The sequence below is a fragment of the Moschus berezovskii genome, chromosome 4 (assembly GCF_049115385.1).
Source record: "Moschus berezovskii isolate FMDL1 chromosome 4, NW_MosBer_1.0, whole genome shotgun sequence".
NCBI lineage: Eukaryota > Metazoa > Chordata > Mammalia > Artiodactyla > Moschidae > Moschus > Moschus berezovskii.
The window spans coordinates 110,590,626-110,618,406 of record NC_142463.1 but is presented as its reverse complement, the minus strand read 5'-3'; the positions used below and the strand labels follow the sequence as shown (position 1 = coordinate 110,618,406).

The following is a 27,781-nucleotide window of genomic DNA, read 5'->3' as shown; positions in this document are numbered from 1 at the left end:
CTCACTCAAACGGATGGGCCAAATGACCACTGTCGGACAAAGCAAAGTCATGCTCCTAGCTGTGAGCCCATCTGCCCAGATCCAGCTTAGCACCCTCACCGCAGAGTCCACTGCTTATTGTCTGGCAGCTGTGTCAATAAAGTTTTTCGCACGGGCTCACCGAAGCCGGAAAGAGGCGAGGCTGCCCAGAGTTAGTTCTGGCAACTTCCCGGGAGGGAAAAAGAGTTTCGCGAGATTTGGTAGCAGCAGGCCACTGGCCCGCTACCTGCAGCTGCTATCGCGAGATTTGGCAGGCGGAGGAGGAGCTGTCGCGGTCAGCCGCCTCACAGCGATGGCGGCCGAGCAGGGCCGGCGGCGGTGGCGGCTGCGGCTACGGCCGGAGACAGCAGTGGTGGCAGTAGCGGTGGGTGGCGGGGGCCTGTGACCGGGAGCCGCCCCTGGGCCCGGGCATCATGAGCCAAGGCCCCCCCACAGGGGAGAGCAGCGAGCCCGAAGCAAAGGTCCTCCACACTAAGCGGCTTTACCGGTGAGCGGGGCCGCGGCGTGAGTGCAGCCGCCAAGGGAAGTGGGGGACAGCGAGGGGCGGGGCCTCCCGGACGGGCGGGCTCCGGTGCCAGGCTGGGATATGGGTGAGGGAAGAGGGTGCAATTTTGGAGGGAGCAAAGGGGGCGGGGCCCCGTAACCCGGGATTGAGTGAAAGAAGGAATTGGGTGGGTGGGAGGCTGGGAGGGAAGCACGTGGAGGGAATCTTTTCCGCGGTGAGCTTGGGATGGGCACCGAGCTTTGCGGATTTCGGGTAAGGAGATGGGAATTGGGGACTGTAGGGGTGGAGAAGGTGAGGGTGGGGTCACAGATGGGAGAAAAACCCGGAAGGGAATAGTGTTTAGAACCCTGTAAGGATTTACAGGGAAGAGCCCTGGACTGAAATCAAGAGAGGTCTTTGCTTTGCCGTTCACAGTGTGACCTTGGGCCTTAGTTTTCTCATCCTTAAAAGGAGAGACCTGGATTTGATAGACTTTTAGGTCTCCTAGGGCTCCAAGGTTTGGGAATCTGAATGAAAATAAAGAGGCTGTAAGACTGTGTTGGACTGGAAGGGAGGTGAAGGACTTTGAGTCCAGAGTTTTCGTAGGTCAACGGAGCCCGTTTCCGGGCACCTGGGGACTCCTGAGTCCCGCTTTCCTTCCAGCCTCATGACTGTAGTCTCTTGCCAGGCAACTCCATTCCTGGTTTTTTATTTCCACAGTGCCACTCACGCTCCTTAACATCTTCATTCAGCCTTTCAGCCCTCTGTTGGGAACAGGCCGGGGTGAACATTTCCCGCCCTGAGTGGAGGATGTTTCTGTGTGGGGCAGCTAGAACATGGGTTCTGGATGTGGATCAAAAATGGAATGACACAGAGAGACCAAATTGAGTTCTTCGCGTTCTACTAGGAAGTTAAGAGTTTGGGGTTTTCATTTGGCTGAGGCTTTGAAACCAGAGGTGTTTGCATGAGAAGACTACCTTCAGAGCCGTGGGCCCCATCTTGGCAGTGAAAGAGTGAAGAGCATGTTGTCTTTTCCTCCCTTGTGTAGGCATCCTGCCTGGTCTGGCTTCCTAAGCCAGAAGGCAGAGGGGAGTATCGGCTGCTCCAAAAATAGAAAAGTGATCCAAGCCCTCAGCCTCTGGGCTCCCACTGTGGGCTGCCCCAGGCAGTCTCCGGGCGGGTGAAGAGGCTGGGGTGGCACGCGTGCCTCGTCATGCTGCCGAGTGTCAGTGCTGCCTGTCAGACAGAGCGTGGGCAGTGTCTGTGAGCTTCCCCACTTGTCTCCAGCTTTTGGTAATGGCTTTGGCCATCCTTCTTCTCATTCTCAAATCTTGTTTTTTTTCTCAAGCCACTGCCCTCACAGAACTGACTGGCTTAAGCTGATATGTTTGCATGTGTGGCTTACATGTATGCACAGGGGTCTCTCTGCTGGTAATTGTGCGTTGTTGGCTTTGGGTAGGGTGGAAATTTGAGGCAGCACATCTCTTTCTATCGTTTATTATAGCAGTGGTGATTAGTGGGAAGAACTGGGGGAAGAAGATTTGATTTCTCGGCCCAAGGTAAATATATTGTTGAGCTATGAAAGTGGCATTGGAGCTTCTGTAAATTTGGGAAATTCCCACAGTCTGTTTATGGAAATGAAATTCTGAAATGTTTGAAGCCCCTCAGAAAAGGCAGCTGGAAAAGGGATGCTGAAAGGGATGCAAGCACCAATTATTAATAATTAGGCCAATTTTAACTACTGTAAAAATTTTTTTAAAGCATGTTTTTCTTTTTTAACACTGTGCTTGACCTATGATTACAGTAGTGAATGAGACACAAGACTGGTTTTTGTTCTAAATGAGATTACAATTGAATGGAAGAGCTTATGGTCTGATGGGAAATGTAGAAGAAAATGTGGAGTCCTCTAAGGTTTAAGAGTTTGCAGTTAGAACTCCCTGGAGTAGTGGTTACTAACCTTTTTGGATTGAGAATCTTAAGGAAGGCTGCGGGGCCTGTCCATGAAAACATTGCGCCCCCACCCCTTAGATTTATGCATAGCCCTTTCCTGCGGACTAAACTGGCATATCACTGATGGCCGCCTGGTGCTGCCTTTGGCATTGAGGGCCTGGCTGGCTAAAAGAGCTTGGCTTCCATCTCTAGGCAGCCCAAAAGGTGTTTGGAGAAGTGCTGGGCTCTTAAGATTGTCTTTGAGAAAGCCTTGATTATCATCCCACCCATTCAGCTGGATGTTTATGATCACTTCACCAAGTACAGGACAGCTTTTAGGGGTACCGACTGAGCCACCACAAGATGCTAGCCTGCTGTGGCCCACTGTCCCTGGCCCAGGAGCATGTTTCAGTATTCTGAATCAGTTTTGGACTATTTTAGGAATTGTAACTGACTATTTTTCGGTTGTTTTGTGTCCAAGAGCAGTGCCTGATTCATCTGTTCTCAAAGCTGCTATCTGTCATCCTCTGGGTTTTTCCCTTCCAGAGATGATACTTACTTAGGTACCTCTTGGCCATCCATTGCAGACTTGTCTTGAACTTTTCTCTTAAGGCCTGGAATATCCTCCTCAGGATGAAGACCAATACTTACTAAACATTTACTGTGTACATGGCCTTGTTATGAATGCTTTATGTATTAATTAATTTAACCTGCACAAAATAGGTGATGTTACTAATCCCATTTCATAGATGAGAGAACTGAGATAAAGAAGTTAAATACTTGGCCCAGGACTGTATAGCTGGTAGGAAGTAGAGCTAGAATTTGAACCCAGACTGTCTGATTCTAGAGACTGTACTCTATATTAAAACAACTGGTTCCTTCAGCAGAATCCAGGAGACTTTAAGAACTTCAGGGACACTCTCATTCCCTTCTCTTAACCCATTATTGCAGAACAGAATTTTGTGTTAGGAATGTTTTTTCTTTATGTCTGATAATAAGCCAGCCTTTTAATAATAATCATTCATTTCACCAGTATATAGCAAATGCTCACTGTATACCAATGCTGTATTTAAATTATTTCTTTTACTTTTCACAACAGCCCTTTGAGGTAACTACTCTTATCTCCATTTTTATAAATTGGTAACTAAGCCTTAAAGAGGTTAGGTAATTTCATCCAAAATTGTTGAGTGAGTAAGACACGGCCAGATTCAAACCCGCGATTTTCTGCCTGGCGTCAGAGCCTGTGCTCTTTCCATTGAGAGCACCTGCCTTACCATATCACAGAGTTTCTCTGCCTTGCCAGTGTTGACAATTAGCACGATAGTTACAATGGTGGACTGCCCCATGCACTGTGGGGTGTCTAGCTGCTACTGCTACTGCTAAGTCACTTCAGTCGTGTCCGACTCTGTGCGACCCCATAGACAGAAGCCCACCAGGCTCCCCCATCCCTAGGATTCTCCAGGCAAGAACACTGGAGTGGGTTGCCATTTCCTTCTCCAGTGTGTGAAAAGTGAAAGTGAAGTCGCTCAGTCATGTCTGACTTGTAGCGACCCCACGGACTGCAGCCTACCAGGCTCCTCCGTCCATGGGATTTTCTAGGCAAGAGTACTGGAGTGGCTTGCCATTGCCTTCTCCAGGGTGTCTAGCAGCACACACCAAATGCCAATAGCAGCACCTCTCCTTCCCCTCCCCAGGGTTGTGACAATCAAAAATGTCTTCAGCATTGCCAGACATCTTCTGAGGGGGCGGTTGTATCAAGTGGAGGCTCTGTTCATCTTGTTTTGAATGGAGCCCAACCTGCAGCCATTTGGCTTCCCTAGCCCTGATTCTGTAGCTTTTCCTGTAAGATCAGTATATGGACCATATGCATGGCTCAAGGGCTGTTTAACTGTAATTCCCTGCAGGGCTGTGGTGGAGGCTGTGCATCGACTTGACCTCATCCTCTGCAACAAAACCGCTTATCAAGAAGTGTTCAAACCGGAGAACATTAGCCTGAGGAACAAGTAAGCTAAGACTCTATAAACTATACATCCTTAGAGTTTCTCTTTTCCTCTCCATCTGAAAGCCTGTTATATACAGACATGTTCTCTCTTATCTCCTGACTTCATGGTACATAAATGGTCTGTGACATCTCTGGCCTTCCTAAGAGGGAGAGGGGATCCCTCACTTTCTGCAGCTTCTATATTGAACAGACTGGTGCCATTAGAATGGTGTTTGAGTTGGGGGAGTTGACTGTACTGCATAAGGAAGGAAAGGAAGAAGAGATACAGAGGCCAAGTAGAAAGGAGAGAACGGTGCAGGGCAAGAAAATGAAGATTGTTAAGATTCTTTCTGCTCCTGCCTGTGTCTTTTGGGGCTCCACTGCCTTCTAGGACTGCTTGTCTTGTGTCCTACTGAGTGAGCCTGGATGTCTAATGGGAGACACAGACGTCTGTCAGTTGGGTGTTGGCAAGTGCCTTCTTGCCCTCAGTTCTTCCCCCACGAAGGGATGGCCAGTCCCTCTCATGCTTCTCTACATCCTCATAGGCTGCGTGAGCTCTGCGTCAAGCTTATGTTCCTGCACCCAGTGGACTATGGGAGGAAGGCTGAGGAGCTACTGTGGAGAAAGGTATACTACGAAGTTATCCAGCTTATTAAGACTAACAAAAAGGTAAGTGGAGGGTTTCTCTGGTGGCTCAGACAGTAAATAATCTGCCTGCAATGCATGAGACCTGGGTTGGATCCCTGAGTTGCGAAGAGTTCCCTGGAGAAAGGAATGGCTACCCACTCTAGTATTCTGGCCTGGAGAATTCCATGGACAGGAGCCTGGCAGACTACAGTCTGTGGGGTCACAAAGAATCAGACACAATTGAGCAACTTTCGCTTTTCAAGCGGAGGTCATAGAGCTTGGAAAGAAGTTTGTCTCAAGAGGGGAAGCTGAGGAATGAAAAGACAGCTAGGCAACTGGCCCAGAGCGTGACTGTAGGTAGGGATATCAGGGAAGAGATAGAAAGAAGGGAGGGAGTCATGTAGAATTAGGATTAGGAGAGAAGGGGAGCCTGACCCCAGGTGAGGAGACCAGAGAAGGAGATCTAAGGGTATAGGGGTGACTCGTGAGTAAGAGGAGAGGTGGATAAAGTTCCAGACTTTATCCATTTTCCAAAGCCAAGTTTATTTCTTCAGTGAGATAAATATGATTAGGGACAGGGGAGCAGAACTCTGATCTTGCTGCTTAACTGGCCCCTTCTTTTGCCCAATCTCCAGCATATCCACAGCCGGAGTACCTTGGAATGTGCCTACAGGACACACCTGGTTGCTGGTATTGGCTTCTACCAGCATCTCCTTCTCTATATCCAGTCTCACTACCAGCTGGAACTGCAATGCTGCATCGACTGGACCCATGTCACCGACCCCCTCATAGGTCAGTGAACGGTGGGCTAGAGGAGCAGGTTGGTTTGTTTCTGCTTCGGCCTTCTTATCCCTCAGTATCTATGTACCTTGTGACCCAGCCAGGCTGTGAGGATTCTAGAAGACATACAAATGCTTCATGAAATTTGGAATTAACCAAATAAGCATGTAAGTTGGGGTAATGATCTTAAGGAAAGAGAGAGGCCTCTTTAGTTTGGGGTTGTAGACTGATGTAGAGCCAGGGGGAGGGATGGAATGATCTAGAGCAAGTCTGGCACTGGAAAATGATAGCATTTTTTTTTTCTCCCAGTTGGATTTGACTGACACTTTCTTTTAACTTTAGAGATTGTTTCCTAGTATTTGATGAAAGTATTACCGTTTTTAGAAATATTGGGGAAATCATGGACATTATTTCAAGATAGTGCAACTTCCATTTTGATTTTCTGAGGTACTGGAGCTGCGGTCTACCTCCTCTCGTTGACGGTTTTCACTTCAGTTTGACTGTCCTTTGGAGCTCCTTCTCTCTTCCCTCTTCCTCCAGCTCTCCTTGCTCTTCATACCTTCTGCCCTCCCCCAGCCCCCTGCCCCTCCCCTCACCAGCAGAAAGACATTCTGGGTCAGAGACAGAGGTTATGTGTGTGCCACTGTGTGGCAGCATTCTCTGATCAGAAGCACTCTATTTTATCCATTTGAAACACATAAGAACAAAACAGTGGGGGGTTTCCCGGTGGTCTAGCGGTAAGGACTCAGCACTTTCACTGCCGGGACCCTGAGTTTGATCTCTGGTCAGGGAACTAAGATCCTGCAAGCTGCACGGTCAAAAATAAAGTAGTGTTAATCCACGGCAGAATCACAGGTGTCATATGAGCTTGCCAGGAGGGCCCACAGCCTGAACGAAGGTGACAAGCCCTTATTTCAAAGAGGAATTCCCCGAACAACTTCATCTCCTTAGAGATATTTCTCATTCAGCCAACTCAGCAATGTCTCAATTGTAAACATTGGGAAGGGCTTCTCAGAATGGGAGCTGCATACCTAGGATAGTGTCTGTAAGATGGAGGGGATAAGTGGATGGTCTCTGGAGCCAGATTATCATTTGGATCCAAACTCTGTCACTTACCTGTTTTGCGACTTTGATTTCTTTACCTGTAAAATGGAAGTGATAAAAGTAACTACCCCTTGGGGTTGCTTTGAGGATCACTTCAGTTGGCCTTGTGATACACTTAGATCAGTACCTAGCACATAGGAGAACTGCCTCCCAAATAGCTGAAGCTCTTTGAAGTTCCAGGGCCGCCTGGGTAAAGGGAGAGGTGAGAGCCTAGGCGTCTGTGGCTCTGGCCACCACCTGTCCCCAGGTCAGATAAGTCTCCTCCATGGATAGGCTCTTCAACAGGCTGCCTTCTCCATGACCTCCTCCACCAGGCAGAAGCCAGGAGCATTTCCTTTGGCCTCATCCGTATGCCATTCTTCCTGGGCAAGTTTCCCATCTTTACCCAAACCTTTTACCTTTAGGTGGGGAGCGGCTCTCCAAGGCACCCACAACTATACTTACACTTGATTTCACCTCTCCTTCCTTTCTAGTAACCTTCCTGTGATGACCTTTCACGTGACCTTTCCCCAGGCAGCTGTCCTAGGTTGAGGACCCTAGACCATCTCTTCCAGTTCCTTCCTGTCCTGTGAATGAATCCTACCTATGAGCCTGTGTCCCTGCCTCTGTCCACCTGTGAGCCTGTGTCTTAGATAGGCGTCATCTCTGCCCCATAAGGCCGGGCTCCAAAACTAGACCTGGATTCTTGATCTCCGTTCTCCACCTAGAAAAGATGTTTTCCAGAGGTAAGGTCAGAGGAATGGGCTTATAAACCTCTCTCTCTCTCTTTCTCAGGATGCAAGAAGCCAGTGTCTGCCTCAGGGAAGGAGATGGATTGGGCACAGATGGCATGCCACCGATGTCTAGTGTACCTGGGGGATTTGTGTAAGAATCAGAAGCTTTCATTTTTCTCTGTTTTGGGCTGCAGGACAGGCCCTAGCTGTTCAGATTGTTGGTCCCGCCCTGTAAGCGGCTGGCGGGCAGGGGGAGTGGTTTGGGCTCGGATAGCTTTTCCCTCCAGTCTGTTTAGTGTCTCCTTCTCTTCCACGAGTCAAAAAGGGTGAGTGAATGCAAGAAGAAGGGAAAAATGTCTTTGTGCTTTAAGAAAGTCAGGGTCATAACCTGATTTTAGTAGTAAGTTTGGAAGGTTTTAATTTGATGTCTATCTCTTTTGGAGTTTTCTTTTCTCTTCATAGGTTCCTAGGGGAATTGTGGTTAGACCTCAGGGAGGACTTACCTACCTGAAGTATGTTTCTCAGAATGGAAAAGGACTCTTGCTTTCTGCCCCCTGAGTCGCTAATCCTGACAGACAAAGATCTCTAGTCCTGTTAGGCTCCTGGTGTGTGGCTTTTGGATGCATTATCTGTAATTGACCTGAGGTGCCTCTCCCTGCCCTTATCCTACTCCTGAACCCTTTACAGGTAGGGGGCACAGGGAGAATCAGGCTTCCCAGGTGGTAAAGAATCTGTCTGACCATGCAGGAGATACAAGAGACATGGATTCAGTCCCTATGTCGAGAAGGGAGGAGGAAATGGCAACCCACTCCAGTATTCTTTTTCTGCAAAGTTCCATGGACAGGGGAGTCTGGTGGGCTGTAGTCCATAGGTTTGAAAAAAGTCAGACGTGAGTGAGCTGACGCAGGCACACATGCACACACACACAATCAGCTGTTTCACAGTAGATTGACCTAGTGTCATTAGTAATGTCTTTCCTCTAGAACTGAACAGTTGAATTCCAGAACCAAATATCAGAAGTCATTTCAGGCATTAATATATGCTGTAGCTCCCCTTCCTTGGGAAGAGATAATCAGGAAGAGCCTCTTTACAAACACTAAATATTCTTTACGTTTTGGACCTACCAGCAAGGAAGAAAGAGTTGAACAATTTGCCCACAGTCATGTAGACTTCCAACTGTGCCAGAGACCCAGACAGCCTGCCCTCTAGCTCAGGTGTCTTCCTCCCAGGCTCCTGTTACAGCTCTCTAGGGTGGACTTCCAGACGGGGGGCGGTGTTTGCTGAAGCATGGAATTATCGTATTACTTTTCTCCCCCCCACCCCCCCTTACAGCACGGTATCAGAATGAACTTGCTGGCGTAGACACGGAGCTGCTAGCTGAGAGATTTTACCACCAAGCCCTGTCGGTCGCTCCTCAGATTGGTAAGTGGGCCCCCAATGGGGCCTCCCAACCCAGCAGCATTTTCTAAGGGGAGAACTGTTGAGATGGCAGGCAGCATGCTCACTTCCCCTAGGTCCTCCTCACTCTCAGTTCTTTTGTATTTCACCTTGGTTCTGAATTCTTTCCTAAGCAACGCACACTCAGAAGATGGTGGAAGAGGAAGAGAAATGGGAGAGTCTTGAACTAAGAGGGAAGGAGGCAGGAAAGAAGGGAAAGAAGATGGCTTCCTCATCCCTGGTGTCTCTGTAGAAAGAGGAGGCTGTGCTTCAACTGCCACTATGGAGGCACAGTGAGGGAAGAGATAAGGCTAAATTACAGGGAGAGACGGGGATTGGCATGTCAGAAGGAGAACTCAGAGGTAAGAGGCTGAGCTGAGCTGAGAGGGTTCCAGGAGTTGAATCAGTGTTGGAAGAGCCACGGAGCTGCTGTTGAAGGAGTGGCACCCATCAGTGCTGAATCCCTGAGGGCCAGGTGGGATTAGACTGATAGGACAAGAGTCTGGAATCAGTAACCCTCCGGAGGAACAAGATTAACTGCTGATCACCTGAGAGACCAGTGTCTCCTGCAGAGCCACTGTTCTCCGCAGGAGTTCTCTGATGCTCAGCATGGGTTGGGCCTGGCAGCCTTCGGTGAGTGTTGTGGCCACAGACTGTGTGACTTCTCTTTCTCTCCAGGAATGCCCTTCAACCAGCTAGGCACCCTTGCAGGCAGCAAGTACTATAACGTGGAAGCCATGTATTGCTACCTGCGCTGGTGAGTGTTTGGCAGCTCTTTGCCCAACTTTCGCATCTGCACAGTTCCTGCTTTGTTTTCTCTCTTTCCTTCCATTCTCCCTTCTCTAGCTCCGGAGTATGAGACAGGAGAATGGTAAGATTGAGGGGGTCCCTCCTCAGGGTCCCTGCTTCCTGACAACCCCACTGCTTTTCACACAGCCATCTGGATTTGTAGGTACTTGGGCAGCTAATGTAGCTGTCTGCTATCATGAAAGCTAACAGGATTGCTCCCTTCCTGAAGGAGGAGATCAATTGGAGATAGTTGGTAAAATCGTACCAAAGTAACCTCTGACAAGAACTTCAAAATTGTAGAGCTTCAGTGTCTTGAGGTGACAGGGATGACAGACAGCATGGGGGGATCAGTTTAGCAGGTTGGATTACTGCTTCCCTGAATCTTATTCTTATTTCTTAGAGTTAAAAAACAACAACAACAAAACACAATTTTTTCAGGGTACACAAAGTTGGTCAGACTTAGTTTACTAAGTCACCGTAACCAAATGCACGTGAGACTGACAGGTAAATGAGAAAGCCTTTGATTAAACTTTAGTGAGACATAAACTGCCAGAAAACTCACTGTTGCCACCTAATCAGGGCCAAAGTCTACTTTAGAAGCCAAATCACTCTCAGAACTTACATAGTGAATTGGCTTTCAAAGCCCAAAGGGAGTAAGGTGGTGTTACAGCTTAAATGATCACTACTGAAGTGGAAACTATAATACTTAATTCTGCCATAGAATTCCAAGCTGTGGTTCTTGGTTCACCTGGTCAAGGAAACCTATTTCCCGTACCAATAAATGTTTGCCCTTATCTAGATCAGTACAGACTGGCCTCCCATCCACTGTATTCTTACTGTTTTTTTTTTTTAATTGAAGCATAGTTGATTTACAGTGTTGCATTAATTTCTGCTGTACACAGAGTGATTGGGTTATATATACCGTTTTAAACATTGTATTTTCGGTTGCTCTGGGTCTTTTTTGCCGGGTGCAGGCTTTCCCTAGTTGCAGTACCTGGACTGTTCGTTTGGTGGCTTCTCCAGTTGTAGAGTACAGGCTCGGTGCGTGGGCTTGAGTAGTTGCAGCATGTGGGCTCCAGAGGAGTGACTCTTGGACCCTAGAGTGTGTGGGCTTCAGTAGTTGCTGCTCACAGGCTCTAAGGTGTGTGGGGTCAGTAGTTATGGCACAAGGGCGTAGTTGCTCTGTAACATGTGGAATCTTCCTAGACGAGGGATCGAACTCCATATCCTCTGCATTGGCAGGCAGATTACTATCCACTGTGCCACCAGGGAAGTCCTGTACATTCTTTCTTATGGTCTTTCCCCGTACGGTTTATCACAGGATGGATATTGAATATAGTTGCCTGTGCTATGCAGTGGAACCTTGTTGTTTATTCATTCTATATATAATAGTTTGCATCTGCCAAAATCCAGCTCCCAATCCATCCCTCCCCTACCTTTCCATCGGCAACCACAATTCTGTTCCCTAGGTCTGTGAGTTTGTTTCATAGATAAGTTTATTTGTGACATGTTTTAGATTCCACATACAGGTAATATCATATGGTATTTCTCTCTTTCTGACTTACTTCACTTAGCATGATAATCTCTAGGTCTCTCCATATTGCTGCAAATGGCCTTATTTCATTCTTTTTTTATGACTGAGTAGTAGTCCGTTACACAGTATAATATATGTGTGCCATATCTTTATTCATTCATCTGTAGATGGATATTTAAGTTATTTCCATGACTTGGCTATTGTAAATAGTGCTGCTATGACGCTAGTGGTAAAGAACCCACCTGCCAATGAAGAAGTAAGATGTGGGTTTGATCCCTGGATCAAGAAGATCCCCTGAAGAAAGGCATGACAAGTCACTCCAATATTCTTGGGTTTTTTTTGGTGAATCCCATGGATGGAGGAACCTGGCAGACTACAGTGCATAGGGTTCCAAAGAGTTAAACACAGCTAAAATCACTTAGTATGCACACACGTGAACATAGGGGTGCATGTGTCTATTTGAATTATTGTTTTGTCTGGGTGTACGCCCGGAGTGGGGTTGCAGGATCATAAGGCAACTTTCTTTTTAGTTTTTTGAGGAACCTCCATACTGTTTTCCGTAACGGCTGCCCCAGTTTACATTTCCACCAACAGTGCAACAGGGTTAGCTTTTCTCCACCTTCTCCTGCATTTATTATTTGTGTATTTATTCTTATATATGATTACCAGGTTTCTACACTCCCGTTGCATCTTTCCCATTCCTTGTATGCCTTCCAGGGAATGCCCCCCTTACTTGTCCTGGATCCCGTATCACATTCATAATTATTATTTAGGATGAGTCATTGCAAAGAGAGCCAAGTGCATCCAAGTTTGGGAGGTGCCCACTAAGGTCCTCTTCTGCTGTGCTTAAACAGTTATATCTCCTGTTTTGTGGATTAGGCACTTGCCTAGGGCTCAGTCTGGCAGTCCTCCTGGCGGCATTGTCTAGGGTCAGGCAGTGGCATTCAGCTGATCTGGCGTCTGACATGTCTGGAGAACTGGCTTATCTGGGCCCCTTTCCCTCTCCTTTTAGTCTTGGGGCCTCTCCATGTGGTATCTTTCTCAAGGTAGATGGACTTCTTACAGAATGACTCAGGACTACCAACAGCAAATAATGACCCAAGAAATTTGAAACTAGGGTCTGCCAGTCTCTTAAGGCCTGGGCCTGGAAACTGGTGGAGTCACTCCTACAATGTTTTCTTGGTCAAAGCTTTTCAATAGTCATCGTCTCCCACCCCAACCGCCTGCCACGATACAAAGGAAGGTGACGTAGAACCCACTTCTCAGTGGAAGGAACATCAAAAAATTTATAGCTATATTTAATTCACCTCTAACATATATTTCTTCTTTTCTATACCTTGGTTTTTTATAATTAAAAGATGTTTCAGGGACTTCCTTGGTGGTCCAGTGACACAGAATCGATCTCTGAGGAACTAAGATCCCACATGCCGTGGGGCATGACCAGAGGAAAAAAATAATAATAAATTTTTAAAGACATTTCAAAAAACAAACATTTAAAAAAACATTTTTAAAAAGCATAGCGTGCTGTTAGTCTTTGTGGTAGGGCAGATTGGGGTTGGAGATTCAGCTGTACTATGTTTAGCTGTGTGACCTTTGCATTATACTCCATCTCTCAGGCTTCATTCCATTGTCTATAAATGTGGGCAGTAGTAGGGTACAGTGCCTGACAGAGTGGGGTGCTCAGTACATATTTGCATTTGAATGAATATCGTGAAGATTAACTAAAATAGTATATGTAAATATCCTTAATGCTTGTTAAATGCTACCTATTAAGTGCTCTGCTTTTAAAAAGATGGAAAATAGTGTATTTCAGTGATGGTAACTAAGTTATGTTTGTAACACTGAATGGGATTAATTGTCCCATATCTGGATGCGTAGGAGATACAGATGTCATCATTACTCTGATTAATCTGGAAGTTGTATGTGTGTGTTTTTATTAGAAAAGATAGTTTTCACCCTCAGTCTGTACGTGAAAGAGGCGGCTGGGGGCAGCCTGTATTTACAGGAAACAGTGCTCCTGGGACATCCTTGGTCCAGTGGCTGAGACTGCACACTCCCAATGCAGGGGGCCCGGGTTCAATCCCTGGTCGGGGAACCAGATCTCACACGCCACAGCTAAGACCTGGAGCCGCCAAGCACATAAATAAATATTTAAAAAAGAAAAACGGTGCTTTCTAAATCCCTGGGAGACTGGCATTTCCCCTCTCCTCCTCTGCCAAGACTCAGTAGCTCACCTCTGTCTCCTGCAGCATCCAGTCGGAAGTGTCCTTTGAGGGGGCCTATGGAAACCTCAAGCGGCTGTATGACAAGGCAGCGAAAATGTACCACCAGCTGAAGAAGTGTGAGACTCGGAAACTCTCTCCCAGCAAGAAGCGGTGAGTGGGGCCTGTGGGAAGAGGGGGTCTTCTTGCAGTTGGTCCAGTAGGACCACAGGGACTCTGGAGCTGTTCGCCATCTACCTTGGGCTCCTCTCGTTTCAGATGTAAAGACATTAAGAGGTTGCTGGTGAATTTCATGTATCTGCAAAGCCTCCTGCAGCCCAAAAGCAGGTGAGCAGAAGAGAGTGTGAGCAGGAACTGTGTCCTGGGAGCCCCATCCACAGTGGCTCCTTTACGGCAGGGGACTTGGAGAGGAGGGAGCGGGCTGGGGAACTCTGTCTCTCGACTGGAAATTCTTTAGCTGGTCAGTCCTTTCTTGGCATCCCTCACTGTCTCACCCTAGGTTCCATGCCCATTCTCTGGGTGGCTCACCCTCTGGCAGATTGGGCGCTTACTGGAAGTTGAAGGAATGGCCGAATGGGAAGCCCACCCACATCCCTTCCACTGTATGTCTGCCCTTCTCGTGTTATTCTGTCCGCTTTAGAGATCAGCCAGCACTGAGCCCCCTTCTTCCTCTCTGAAGCCTCCCTTGTAGGATCCCATAGTCTTCTCTGAGTCCTGTATCCCAGCTCTTTGTGCCTGCCCCGGCCCCCAGCACTGACCTCCCGTTACTCCTGCGCTTCCACAGCTCCGTGGACTCAGAGCTGACGTCACTTTGCCAGTCAGTCCTGGAGGACTTCAACCTCTGTCTCTTCTATCTGCCCTCCTCACCCAATCTCAGCCTGGCCAGTGAGGAGGAGGAGGAGTATGAGAGTGGATATGCTTTCCTCCCGGACCTTCTCATCTTTCAAATGGTCGTCATCTGCCTTATGGGGGTGCACAGCTTGAAGAGAGCAGGTAACTCTCCCTATGTCCCTCTTTTTTCTCCCACTGGCTTCTGGGATCCTCACTGCCCTTTTGTGCAGCTCCTTATCCATAAAGTTTCTTCCACAAGTGGTCCCTTCACTACCTGCGTCACTGCCTGGCTGTAGGAGAGAGCCCTGAAGGAGCCCCTAGTGAACAAACACAGGCAACAGCGCATCCCCGCCCCTCCGCCCTCCCACACCCACAGATGCACGCACCCTTGTCTGGGGCCAGGGCAGCCAGAGTGGTTGAGATGCTTAACTGTTGACCAGATGGAATTCAGACTTGGTGGCAGTGGGGGTGTATGCAGAGCAAGGTTGGGTAGGAGAGGGGGAGAGACGGGACTGGGTGTGAGCATGCTTGGGGAGTGGGGAGGGCCTGCGTGAAAGCACCAGAGCCGGGGAGGATGAGCTGGCACATTCCACATTACAGGATGGGAGTGCAGAGACCTGAGAAATCTTTTTTTTACTTTAAGAGAAAGTTTTTTGAGGTAATTAAATCCTTGTGAGAGTTGAGAACAGGTGAGAGAGGTTGGAATTAATGGTGCTTCCTACTCTTCAGGGCCCTCAGCCCCTAACACTGGCTTTCCTGGCTTTAGGATCCAAGCAGTACAGTGCAGCTATTGCCTTTACCCTGGCCCTCTTCTCCCACCTTGTCAATCACGTCAACATCCGGCTGCAGGCTGAGCTGGAAGAGGGCGAGAATCCTGTCCCGGCATTCCAGAGCGATGGCACAGGTGCAGGGATGGGGGAGGCTGTGGCTGTGGAAAGGTTAGCATGGGGCCTGGGGATCATGGGAGGGGAACATTGGCGGGGGCGGGGGTGGGGCTGTCAAAGAGCACTTGCCAGTGGCCCAGTGCTGACCGTCCTCTCCACAGATGAACCAGAGTCCAAGGAAGCCTTGGAGAAGGAGGAGGAGCCAGGTCCTGAGCCTCCCCCTGTAGTACCTCCAGAGGGTGAGGTCAGAAAGAGTCGGAAGTTCTCCCGCCTCTCCTGCCTCCGCCGCCGCCGCCACCCACCCAAAGCAGGTGATGACAGTGACCTGAGTGAAGGCTTTGACTCGGACTCAAGCCGTGACTCAGCCCGGGCCAGCGAGGGCTCGGACAGTGGCTCCGACAAGAGTCTTGAAGGTGGGGGAACGGCTTTTGACGCTGAGACAGATTCAGAAATGAACAGTCAAGAGTCCCGATCAGACCTGGAAGATATGGAGGATGAGGACGGGACGCGGTCCCCAGCCCTGGAGCCATCTCGGGCCAGGTCAGAGGCTCCTGAGTCCCTCAATGGCCCTCTGGGCCCCAGCGAGGCCAGCATTGCCAGCAATCTACAAGCCATGTCCACCCAGATGTTCCAGACCAAACGCTGCTTCCGACTGGCCCCCACCTTCAGCAACCTGCTCCTCCAGCCCACCCCCGAAGCGCCCACCTCGGCCAGCCTCGGGCGCTGTGTAAATGGAGATGTGGACAAGCCGTCAGAGCCAGGTACCTGGGCCTTTCTCCATCATCCTGCTCTGGTCCACATCTCTGTACTGTCAGCATGCACTTGAGAGAGGCTGCTCTTTTCTACGAGTACTTCTCATCCCTACCCTTGCTGCCTTGCTTCCGGCCTCTGTCTATAGTGTGGCCCAGGAGCTTTTTCCTGGGGATCGCCTCTCCTGCTCACTTCCTCATTCTCAACCCCCAGCTGATTTTGTGGTGCTGTTCTCCTTCCACTCCCACCTTGCCCTGTGGGCTTTGGGCTTTCCTCCCCACACAACACTGTAGCAATAACTTCTCCCGCGCTGTCCCAAGTCCTGCCAGAACTCCTGGAAACTAGAAAATCCAGCACCCGCTAGGAGGGCAGGTAGATTAGAACAAGACATTTCTCCTGAGGGCCTTCCCCTGAAGTGCAGAGGGAACACCTGGTCAGCAGCAGCAAACATTTGTGGTGTCTGCACTGTGCAAGCACTAGGCTGCACTTTTTAGGGTCTTGTCTTATTTAACTTTCGTGGAAGTCTTTTTTTCTTATGAATTTTTTTGTTTGTTTGTTTTTGGCCACACCTTGTGACATGTGGGATCTTAGTTCCCTGACCGAGGATTGAACCTGTGCCTCCTACATTGGAAGCACTGAGTCTTTACCACTGGACCCCCAGGGAAGTTCCCATGGCAGTCTTATGGTGGGAGAGTCATCATCCCTGTTCTAAATGCTGTCCTGCTAAGCTTCTGTGCAGTGCTCCTTTATCCTGGAACATACTTTCCCTCCCTTGCTCTGAGTGTGTTGCTTGGCTAATTCTGTCTTGCCCTCTAGATTTTGGCTTATAAGTCACCTGGTCTGGGAGTCCTCCAAGGGTTGGCTTCCTGTGGTCTCCTGTAGCTTCTACACCTCCACAGCTCCCAGCGCTTTCCCATTCAAGTGATGCTGTCCATTGGCTTTTATGTGTGCCCATCAGCGCCATGAGCCTTTTGAGGGCAGGGCAGTCCATGTTTTGTCTGTTGCTGTATCCCCATTACCGAACGCAGGGCTTGGCACAGGGCTGGAACTTAGGAGCTGCTGAATGAGTAAAAGAAATGAGGAAGCTGATGCTCAGAGGTGGAGTGTGACCTGCATAGTGTCTAACCTGCAGGCTTGAAGAGCTGGAAGCTGGAAGTAGTTTTAAATTCTGTACCCTTTTTCACCCTACCTATAGCTCCTTTCCGACTGTCTGCCCTGCCTTTTGCACAGAATAAGCACATCATAGATGTCAGTTGAGTGAGTAACCATAGACCTTACAAATGCTCGTAATTTAAAAGGCGTGAGGCTTTTGGCTTAAAAGCAATCAGTTAGTGGACCTAGAGAAGTCAGGTGGAATCTCATTCCTCTCTTCTCACATCAGAATTCTTCAGTCGAGTCCAGGCAGGTGGGGGCACGCTTTTCTCAGAGAGCCGAAGTCTGTTGCCGTGTGTCTGCTAGTTGCTCATCCCAGTTCTCTGTCTCCTACTCCCAGCCTCTGAAGAGGGCTCAGAGTCGGAGGGAAGCGAGTCCAGTGGGCGCTCCTTTCGGAATGAGCGGAGCATCCAGGAGAAGCTGCAGGTCTTGATGGCCGAAGGCCTGCTCCCTGCTGTGAAGGTCTTCCTGGACTGGCTGCGGACCAACCCCGACCTCATCATTGTGTGTGCGCAGGTGTGTCCCTCTACGCCCACTGCCCTCTTCAGCTCCCAGGGTGTGAAAGGAGGGCTGGGCCAGCCACACTGGGCCGTGGGAATCCCCTCAGCTGGGCTGGGCAACACAAAAGTTACTGTCAAGCACCTGTTCTGTGCTGGCTCCTAATGCTTTTTACAGGCCAGGCTTAGGCATGACCTTTACCCTCAAAGAGCCTGTGGTCTGGGCTGGGATACAAGTCTTTTGGACTGGGAAAGTGAGAGAGCTGCTTATTCGGCTTATGTCCCCAGCGCTAGGCATAATGCCGGCTGTAGTGAGTAATGTTGATGAAAATACATGTTCAAGGGCTAACCTTGGTAGGTAAACATCGGCACCCAGAGCAAGGAGAGGAGGGCACAGTGTGGTGACGAGGGATGGGACTAGGCAGTGACAGGGTGTACAGACGGTGCAGCTGTCGTGGACAGGGAAACGGCTTAGAGGGAGTTCTGCAGCTGGAGTGAGCAGTGTCGGAGGTGACTCCCGTGGAGGCTGGCTGGGTTGATGGCGGCCTGCACCATCCCTTCTCAGGTTCAGAGACTTCATCTCAAGCCTCTGGTGTTCTGAGGCTTTTCCTCAGTGTTGTTTTATTCCAGAAGCAGACCTGCCTGCTGTGGAAGACCCTTTTCTGTGTCGGTCACCCTCTTCCCTAGAAGGGAGAGTTTAGGTCAGGGCCAGGCACACCCTGGGGCGTGTGCTCATGCCTGACAGCAGCTAGTCACTGTTAGTCATCCAGGGTGGTGTAGTGCAGATGGCGGTGCAGGCCGCATCCCCAGAGAGGTGGCCCAGTATGCGCGCCTGGAGGGCTGGAAGGAGCAGTGTGTGCCAGACAGAGAGACACTTCTTCCAGCGCTCTAGCTTTTTCCACTACCAAGAACCGGAGAGTTCTTCCTGTGGTTTCATACCTTCCGTTTTCATGAAGTCTTCAACTGGTGATGAAGTTCATTGAAGCTTCAAAGTTCCCCTTCTTCATTCCTCCCTGTTTTCCAAGTCCTCTCTAAGCCCCACTTTTGTTAATTTTTTTGTTAGCGCTTCTAGGCATGTGACCATAGCCCCAGACCTCCCAAATCTAGTGCTTTTCTTGTTCACCGCCAGCCTCCAGCACTGCCTCAGCTAAAGGCTTCCTCTTCTGTTTCTCTCTCAAGAGCTCTCAAAGTCTGTGGAACCGCCTGTCTGTGTTGCTGAATCTGCTGCCAGCTGCCAGCGAACTCCAAGAATCTGGTGAGTAAGTCCCTGGCACTGCCCTCCCTTCCCCTCCCCCTCACTGGCCCACAACTCCCCCACCCCCCATCCTGGTAACCTGGAGCTTAGGGTAAGGAGGTTAATGCCATTCACTGTGTCACCTCCCTAACACACAGCAGTCATTGTGGTCTGGGCTTCTCTGGTTTCCTGCCCTGACACTGCCCCAACTGTGGGCAGGTGGCCTGGGCCACCAGGGAGTGTGCTTGCTGAGCGGTCCTCTAGCCCTTCAGTTCTGGTCTCCTAAAGCTCTGCCTGACGGTCCTGTGTACCATCTCTCCTTTCCTCCCCGCATCTCTCCCCACCTACTGTCCAAGGAGTATGTCCTGCCTGGAAGTTCCCAAAGGGAAACACTGTGTCCCTCTGACTGGGGGCTCCCACTGCGCAGGGGTCTCACATGTCCTCTTTTCTCCCCAGGCCTGGCCCTGTGTCCTGAGGTCCAGGAGCTTCTTGAAGGTTGTGAACTGCCTGACCTCCCATCTAGCCTGCTGCTCCCAGAGGACATGGCACTTCGCAACCTGCCTCCCCTCCGGGCAGCCCACAGACGCTTTAACTTTGACACGGATCGGCTCTTGCTGAGCACTTTAGAGGAGGTGAGGCAGTCACTCCTCAGGCCACAGGCTTTGTCTTTGAAGACTCAGTAGCAAAGCTCGGGGTGGGGTGGGGTGGGGGGCAGGATGGCACCCCTTCCATCCAGACACAGAGCATGTCCCTGGCTGTAGCTCTGAGTCCTTTGTCACTCAGTGAGCCATCTGGGCTTCCTGTCGTTCTTGGCACGATGTCCATCCACAGTGTCTCCTTTTGTAGAATAAGCCATCTTCCCCTTTCCCCACCTTTTGGAGAGGGCAGAACAAGTAAATTACTAGGACTTTAAAATCTCTATTGATTTCTTTTCTCTTCTGAGCCCAGCTGACCAGCAAACAGATTAAGTTGGAGCTGGAAGGGAATGTGCTGCCCATTTAGTCCAGTGACTTTCCCCCTTGCACCACATGGGCCGTCTGGGGGCAGCAGAGGGAAGCCAAGTGGACTGGCTTAGCAGCACCATGCACACAAGCACACGTGCGTGCACACACTGAGACATGCGCACACACACACTCCTCTTTGGTTTCTCCTTCTCCAGCCAGAGCAGGTTGGCTTTATACTCTGTTTTATATTTTAGCACTCTAGATTAAGATTTTTTTTGATCGGGAAAGCAGGGCTTTGCTGACCAAAACCATCAGTTGGAAATGGTGATCTGGTTTGTCCTCTCGTTGTCCACGTTAGGAACGAGCCCTAGAGGAGAGACGTGGCGTGAGGACCCAGGTCTCGTGTCTCCCAGCATGTGGCCTTGTCTCTGCCTTCTCAGCCCTGAGCCCTGCTCCTCCAGTCCTTCTCAGGGTCTCCTCCCCGACGTGATCGCTCTCTTTCTGGAAGCTGCAGGCCCTGGGCCTCGGTGTTCCTTTTCTCCCTACACACCCCAGGCCTCTGCAGGGAGCCGGTGCTGCTGAGGGGGCTGGACTGGCGGAGGGTGGGGAGGGGAGGAGGAAGGAGCCCCGGCGGGGGCAGATGAGCCTGGAGGACCCGCTCATCCAGGCTGGCTCCCATGTCTCCACAGACAGTCGTGCGGATCTGCTGCATACGCAGCTTTGGCCACTTTGTTGCCCGCCTGCAAGGCAGCATCCTGCAGTTCAACGCAGAGGTCGGCATCTTTGTCAGCATCACCCAGTCTGAGCAGGAGAGCCTGCTGCAGCAGGCTCAGGCCCAGTTCCGCATGGTGAGTCAGTCGGGCTGCCCCGCCCTGTCCGCTCTGTTCCCACAGGCTCACTGAGAAACCACGGTCAGGGGCTCAGACACGCTGTGGCCCTTGACTGAAGAACCTGGTCACTGGGGCCAGGGCGACAGAGACCAAGCCTAAGGAGCCCAGAGGGCAGGGAGTGAGAGGTGCTTTGAGCAGGGGCAGCCTGGCGCTGCTGCTGTGTCTAGACTGACTGGGGATTGAGGGCCATTTCTGTCCCCTCCTAGTCTGAATTGAGCAAGTCACTTAACCTTGCTAAACCTGTTTCCTCATGAGCTACACAGGAATAGTAGAATCAGCTTTATGGGGTTGCTGTGACTAAGGCCTGGTAGTGAATGTCAGGCACTTTGCATGTTGTATTATGCAGTGTGTGTGCTCAGCAAATGCTCCTTGGCTGAGGTTCCTGCATCAAACAACATGCAGGAACCTCCCATCCCACAGGAGCCCCAAAGAGTAGGAGGTGGCCTGTGTGATCTCTTTTCCATTCAGTCATTCGTTCTACAGATATTTACTGAGTATCTATCTGCTCTGTATCAGTAGCCTAGGCCTGGGAGTTAGAGCTGCAGACAAGACAGGCCTGTGTCTTGTGGCGATGATGCTTTGTGAACGACAGTCTGGGCTCTGCAGTCGGGCCTGCACAACCCTGGCATGGTGTCCTCCCTCAGCTCAGTGGCACCGGCACATTTCGGGGGGTGGTGTCTGGCACAGGAAACACAGCCCACGTGTCTTGGCAAGCCCAGGAGTTCTTCCTCATCTCAAGCCAGTCTCCTCCCCCGTGTTCTTCTTTTCCCCAACCATAGGCTCCCCCACCTCTGAGCACCCTCTTCCTGCAGATGGGAAGGAGCACTGGCTCCCCAGAAATTCCCTTCCTTGCTGCGTTAAAACCAAGCACATTTTGCTAAAAACTAACCTTTTGTGTTAAGACTTTCATTCCTATTCCATAGGGGAAAAAAAGGGGGGTTACAAAAATAATTATGGGGAAGTTACACAGCTTCAGAAAATGTAGAGTGTTTGCAGGCATTTCCTTTGGCCTAGAACTCCTGAAGACTCCTCCTGCGGGGCGGGGAATACTTGAGAGCCTCTCTGGGGTGCTGCTGGACACCACAGGCCACTCGAGCCAGGCCACACTGCCTGCTGGGACTGCATCCTGCTCCACGCGAGGCAGGGTTTCCACCCAAGGGCCTCAGCCCCCAATGGTAGCAGCAGCGTGCTGCTTGTCATAGCGCCACCTCCCGTCATTTATCGCTTTCTCCATGTGCAGAGCTGCTTTGCATGTGACACCTCAGGTGCTTGCATTCTCATTTTACAGGCAAGCACAGAGTGTCAGGGGGAGGTATGGGTGGCTGAGCCAGGGCCCTAGGATTGGAAAGACCTGGCTCCTGTCCTTGTGCTAAGCTGCTCTGGGAGCTCAGCTTCTCCACAGGCCAGGTGGGCCACTGCTCCTCCTGCTCTCCAGGCTCTAGTGTCTGCTTGGGTTAGGGAACCCCTTGTTCCCCATTGCCCGGTCTTCTGCCTCCCTTCTTTCCTTTCTCTGCCAGCGTTTCTCAAAGGGGACACTTCCTACCGATAGTATAATTATCAAAACTAAGAAATTAGGATTGGTGCAGTACTATCAACTAAAAGCTTTATTCAGATTTCACTAGTTTTCCTACAAATCTTTTTTTTTTTCCGAGGATCCCACATTACGTTTGATTATTAGTGTCCTTCCCTTGTCTTCTATGATCTTGACGCTTCTAAAGGGCACTGGTCAGCTGCTCTGTGGAGTGACCTCACGTGGCTTTGTCTGGCACCTTCTCACGATCAGGAGGCTTACAGCCCAGGCTGCTACTTTAAATCCTCACTCTGATGATGCCAGTTTGTTCATCAAAGAGTCTTTAGTGTTTCCCCATGTTTTCTAGAATAAGTCCCCATTCTTAATTTCATGTTTAGACCATATTCATCTAGAAGACAAAGGAAAACTATCACAGGGCTTTTCGTCAGGGCCATGGTGGACCACAGATAGTTTTTGAAAGATTGCCTTGGTTGTCAGCAGAGAAAATGGGTTGGAGGCAGAGAGCAGAAAGAAGGTGGTTTTAATAGTCAAGGTCGGGGGTACTGGCTTAGGCCAGGGTTGTGCTTTGAAAATAGAAGGATGCAAAGAGTTGTGAGTGACTTTTCTTTTTTTAAAACGGGTACAGTCGACAGGACTGGGAGGCTGATAACTTCTGGGGCTGAGAGAGAGGAAAAAGTCGAAGCTGGTTAGCTTTCTGACTTGACAGATGGTGGTTTATTTAGCAAGCTGGGGAACATGGGAGGATTCGAAGCAGCTTTGGAGAAACAGTTCAGGCTGTTGAGTAGGCAGTTGGGTATATACGTCTCGAACTCAGGAGTAGTCAGGTCTGGGCTGCAGCTGTAGATTGTGGAAGAAGTTTGCAAGTGGATGGTGATAGGAAGTGAGGGGTTACATGGATGGTGCTCCCTGGGAGGCAGGGCGGATTGAGGGGGCAGAGGTGAAACCAGACAGGGGCTGTCCCCGCCTTTTCTCCCTGGGGGCGTGGGCTGCTAACGGGATATGTTCAGATTGCACCAGAGTGGTATTTTGTCTCCCACGCCTACCTTCCCCTCACTTAGCGGGAGCGATAGAGAGTTGACTTATATAAGGCTGTACCTATTTCAGACCTGAGGAGTCCCTGTTGGAGTTCTTGATCACTGGAGAAAGGAATATTCCCCCAACTCCTTGTCCCAAGCTTAACACCTGTTTCTTTTGCCCCTTTGTAGGCACAGGAGGAAGCTCGGCGGAACAGGCTGATGAGAGACATGGCCCAGCTACGACTTCAGGTAGGAAGCCAGGGCCCAGCACTGCTTCTGCTCTTGATCTGTCGTTGCCTGAAGGCCCCGCTGTGCGCGCTGTGGCCCTCCACCTCACCCTGAGTACCCTCACAGCCTCATAGACTGCCCTCCACTGCTGACTTGTCACTGAGCCTTTGTGCTCCCTTTCCGCCTTCACTTCTCTCTTTTCCTTCTCTTCCTCTTAACCCTTGTTCCTGTCTACTTTTCCTCTGAAGCCATTCATAGGAAATGGCAGCAGGAGGCGTCCCATTAAGAGCCACCTTGAGAAGCATTCTCCCCCAACCCAGCCCGCACGCAGCTTCCCCCCAACCCTGCCTTCTGTCAACAGCTTGAGGTCTCTCAGCTGGAAGGGAGCCTGCAGCAGCCCAAGGCACAGTCAGCAATGTCTCCCTACCTCGTCCCCGACACCCAGGCCCTCTGCCACCACCTCCCTGTCATCCGCCAGCTGGCCACCAGTGGTCGCTTCATCATCATCATCCCAAGGACAGGTAAGTGTGTTGGAGAGGTCGGGGCACAGAGTATGGCTGAAAGAGAATCTGGCTTGGGATTGAGAGGCCCTTACTTGGGCCCAGTTCACACACCGTGGCCTTGGTCAAGTCCAGCCACCTCTCTCAGCTTCGGTCATGTCATCTGTGAAGGGGGCGTGACCATCTCGGTCAAACCCTGACTCACAAGGAGGTTGGGAGAACCTGGTGAGAAAATCTAAGGGAAAGCAGGGGGGTAAGTTGCCAAGTGCATTGTTGGCAGAAGGTCAGTCAGGCCTTCAGGGCTCCTGTGGGGGCTGCAGTGTGTCCTGGGGCGAGTGCAGGTGCTTCTGCAGAGCCCACGTCACGGCAGCCGGAGCTCATCTGTTTTGTCCTTCCCCCACCCTCACCATGTCCGCCAGTGATCGATGGCCTGGATTTGCTGAAGAAGGAACACCCAGGGGCCCGGGATGGGATCCGGTATCTGGAGGCAGAGTTTAAAAAAGGGAACAGGTGAGTGCAGGCCTGGCTGGACCTGTCCTGAGCCCAGCTCAGCATAGATGCCTGTGCATTCCTTGTGTAAGATACATGCTCGTGGCCCCTGCTCACAGTCGGCTCATGGCCTGGGGAAGTAATTATTAGTCAGGGGTTAGGTGCTGAAATAAACAATGATTGGAGGAGCCAGAAGCCCTGTTGGGGAGCACTGGCCTGCTGTCCATCTGCCTCTGGGGCAAACATGGGGTCAATGTCAGTGGGGAGACGGGAACAAGCCCCCAACTCAAGCCATGGGCACTTTTGCAGGAGTTTCTCCTGCTTTAGGTCATCAGGTTGACCAGGGGCTTCCCACGGTTCAGCAGGTGGGCTGGCAGCATGTAGGTGCCCAGCCCAGCACAGGCCCTTCCTTCTGGCCTTTGGGGCCAGAAGAGGACTAGGCACTGGGTGTTGGGAGGAGGGAGAAAGCTCCCTGCTCTCTGCTGGCTGGCCTACCCTCCTCTGCATCTGCCCTTGCCTGGCCAGGAAGCCACACAAAGCCTTCTTGTTTGGACCTTGTCTCCAGAAGTACTGACTTGAAAAGCATCCGCTGCTTCTCCCCACCCAGCTCCTCCCCAGGGAGGAATCAAAGAAGTGATGTTATCAGAGGAGGAACAAGCGGGGCTCAGCAGCTGCGGAGCAACTTAGAATGGCTCCAGACGGACCTGTGACGTGGGAGACGCCCCTTCCCCTCCCGTGACACGGGGTCTCTGTGCCACAAGGGCCCACTTTGTGTGAGCTGGGCACCCCCCCACCCCTGCCACTGCCACTCTCCTGTCTCCCTGCAGGTACATTCGCTGCCAGAGAGAGGCAGGGAAGAGCTTCGAGCGGCATAAGCTGAAGAGGCAGGATGCCGATGCCTGGTAACATTTCCACCTGTGCCCCTGGAACCCCAGATACGCTGCCTGCCTTGCTCCTCTGTGGGCACGCCCCAGGAGAGAGGGATAGGGCCAGAGAATCCAGTCACAGGCAGCAGGACCAGCCTGGGGCCAGGCTCAGCCTGTCAGGCGCTTCTGCAGATCTCACCCTAGAGGGAGTGAGAAGTCACGCCAGCTCTGGAGCCCCTGCGGCCCTGAGACCCTTAGGTGCAGGGCCCTCCCTCACCGTGTCTCTGCCTAGTTCCTGGAGCGTAACCTCCAGGCCAGCTTCCAGAACCCACTGCTCCGAGCTTCCCGGGAGCTCTTGCTGTCTCCTGGGCCCCTCCCCATCCCAGCTTCCCCTCTGCCCTGGGAATCTGGTATTCAGGTTGTGCTAATGCTGGGACTCAGCCCTCCTTCCCCCTCCCCTCCCCGCTCCAGGACGCTCTATAAGATCCTGGACAGCTGCAAACAGCTGACTCTGGCCCAGGGGGCAGGTGAGGAGGACCCGAGTGGCATGGTGACCATCATCACAGGCCTTCCACTGGACAACCCTAGCACGCTCTCAGGTCCTATGCAGGTGGGTCATGTTTGGGGAAGAGTGGATTGGGGAAGAGGTCCCGGAGTCGACTCCCTCAGACCAGACTGCTGCTCTTTTCCTCTTCCATCACTGCTTCCCCAGCCCCTCAACGACTTGTCCTGTGATTTAGGAGGTCAGGGCCTCCTCCATCTGTCCTTCCCCCAATTCCACAGGCAGCCTTGCAGGCCGCTGCACATGCCAGTGTGGACATCAAGAATATTCTGGACTTCTACAAGCAGTGGAAGGAGATTGGCTGAGACTGACCCCCAGGCCCTGCAGCGGGGCTGACTCCAGATCTCTCCTGCCCTCCCTGGCAGCCAGGACCACCACCTGTAGTCACCCCACCACACGCAGACTCACGCACGCACACAGGAAGGAAGCCCAGCTGCACACGGGCTGCAGGGAGGGCCCAGGAGCCAGCTGGGAGGGCGGGGTGCCCCTGTTGTCGAGACGACGTCAGGAAAGCAAGGAAAGTGCTTGGAGCAGGAGAGGCCTATGGGCCCCTAGCCAGCCTTCCTGCCTCAGCCCCCTGCTTTCCCCAGGGGCAGGTGGCAGGTGCGGTGTCTGTTTCATTGGAGTGGTTCCTGGACCTCTGAGGGGAAGGGACAACAGAAGGGGCCCTTCCTCACCCAAGATGCAGGGTGGGTGGTGCCAGGAGTTGGGGCTCTCGGGGCCTGGGACAGAGTTGGGTATCACCAGGTGTCTGGGTGGTTCTCTGCAGACCCTTCCTCTCATCAAGGACCACCCGCGCCTCTCATCCCCCTTTGCAGGGATGGGCAGCTCTGGAGCCTTGGGGACTCATAAGGAAGAGGGGCCTGGAGCTGCTGGCACCGACAGCAGGGCAGGGCTTGGATCCCCTCCTCCTGCTGCGGGGGCTGCACACCGTTGCTCCACTGGTTTCCTGTCTCCCCTCTTCTAGCTTCCAGTGCAGGGAGCAGGCCCGCAGCAGCTGCAGGCAGTCTGGGCTGTATGCCAGGGAGGGCTCCTGTGCCCACCAGCCCCCGGTCACTGCGCCCTGTGCTTTGGGCTGGGACAGAGTGGGACGCCAGTAAGAGAGGGGGGCGAAGTCTGAGGCCACCCCCCAACTATCGAGGGAGGGGCCTGAACTCAGATGGGCAGCAGAGAGGAGAGGACCCTTGAAGTTGCCTGGCTGGGTGCCCTCTGCCCTAATGGGCTTCCCTACTTCTGTCCTTCCCCAGGACTGAAGGCCTGGAGGAGCTGAGCATGGGGCTAGCTTTTGGAGTGTCAAGGTGAATGTGAGAGCAGAGATCATGAATAGATCAGGGCAGTGAGTGGAGCCACAAGAGTGGGGCTGCGTGAGGGAGGCTTTGGCCAGGATTGCCTCGGCCCCTCCCACCTCGGGCTGCACATGTAGCGTGGGTTGGGGGTTGAGGGTGGGGGGTCTCAGCTCTGCTGTTCCCCACCCCAGCACTAGCCCTGCTTCCCAGGCTGTTCTCAGGGGACAGCAGGCTTCCTGCATCCTTCCTCTAAGAAGGCAAGTCTGGGACAGCCTAGGGGGCGTGGGGTCACTCCCACTTCCAGTCCCTGGCAGAGACTTGAGACTAAAGCATCACTTAATAAAGACCCCCTGAAGCCCACCCTGTCTCCTGGTGCCTTTCTGTACAGTTTTTTTGGGACATGGGAGAGACTACAGGCTGAAATGGCAGTTTGGCAAGGTTTCTTTGATGTGGCCCAGTTGAAGCAAGAAACCAGCAATTGA

At 51.5% G+C, this 27,781-nt stretch overlaps 1 protein-coding gene across 2 annotated transcripts; it reads left to right on the top strand.

Annotated features, from left to right (window-relative positions):
• Positions 1-285: 285 nt before the first annotated feature.
• Positions 286-27,659, top strand: SMG5 (SMG5 nonsense mediated mRNA decay factor). 2 transcript variants are annotated; one of them, XM_055403735.2, is made up of 22 exons: positions 286-526; positions 4,357-4,455; positions 4,979-5,102; positions 5,696-5,852; positions 7,719-7,808; positions 8,990-9,079; positions 9,773-9,851; positions 13,667-13,792; positions 13,898-13,966; positions 14,424-14,632; positions 15,237-15,374; positions 15,516-16,115; positions 17,597-17,772; positions 18,933-19,008; positions 19,444-19,619; positions 20,621-20,779; positions 23,558-23,617; positions 23,958-24,117; positions 24,516-24,606; positions 25,413-25,487; positions 25,923-26,061; positions 26,235-27,659. In XM_055403735.2, the coding sequence occupies exons 1-22, from the start codon at positions 453-455 to the stop codon at positions 26,316-26,318; spliced, it is 3,051 nt and encodes a 1,016-aa protein (XP_055259710.2). In that variant the 5' UTR covers positions 286-452; the 3' UTR covers positions 26,319-27,659. The 2 variants fall into 2 exon arrangements, with proteins under 2 accessions (XP_055259710.2, XP_055259711.2); XM_055403736.2 differs by lacking the exon at positions 286-526 and adding an exon at positions 772-796.
• The last annotated feature ends 122 nt before the right edge of the window (positions 27,660-27,781 follow it).

Excerpts from the sequence above, each read along its gene's own strand:
- SMG5 (XM_055403735.2), top strand. The coding sequence starts at position 453 with ATGAGCCAAGGCCCCCCCACAGGGGAGAGCAGCGAGCCCGAAGCAAAG. Across the intron at positions 5,103-5,695 it reads TTATTAAGACTAACAAAAAG|CATATCCACAGCCGGAGTAC; the intron begins GTAAGTGGAGGG and ends CCCAATCTCCAG. Across the intron at positions 13,793-13,897 it reads CTCTCTCCCAGCAAGAAGCG|ATGTAAAGACATTAAGAGGT; the intron begins GTGAGTGGGGCC and ends CTCTCGTTTCAG.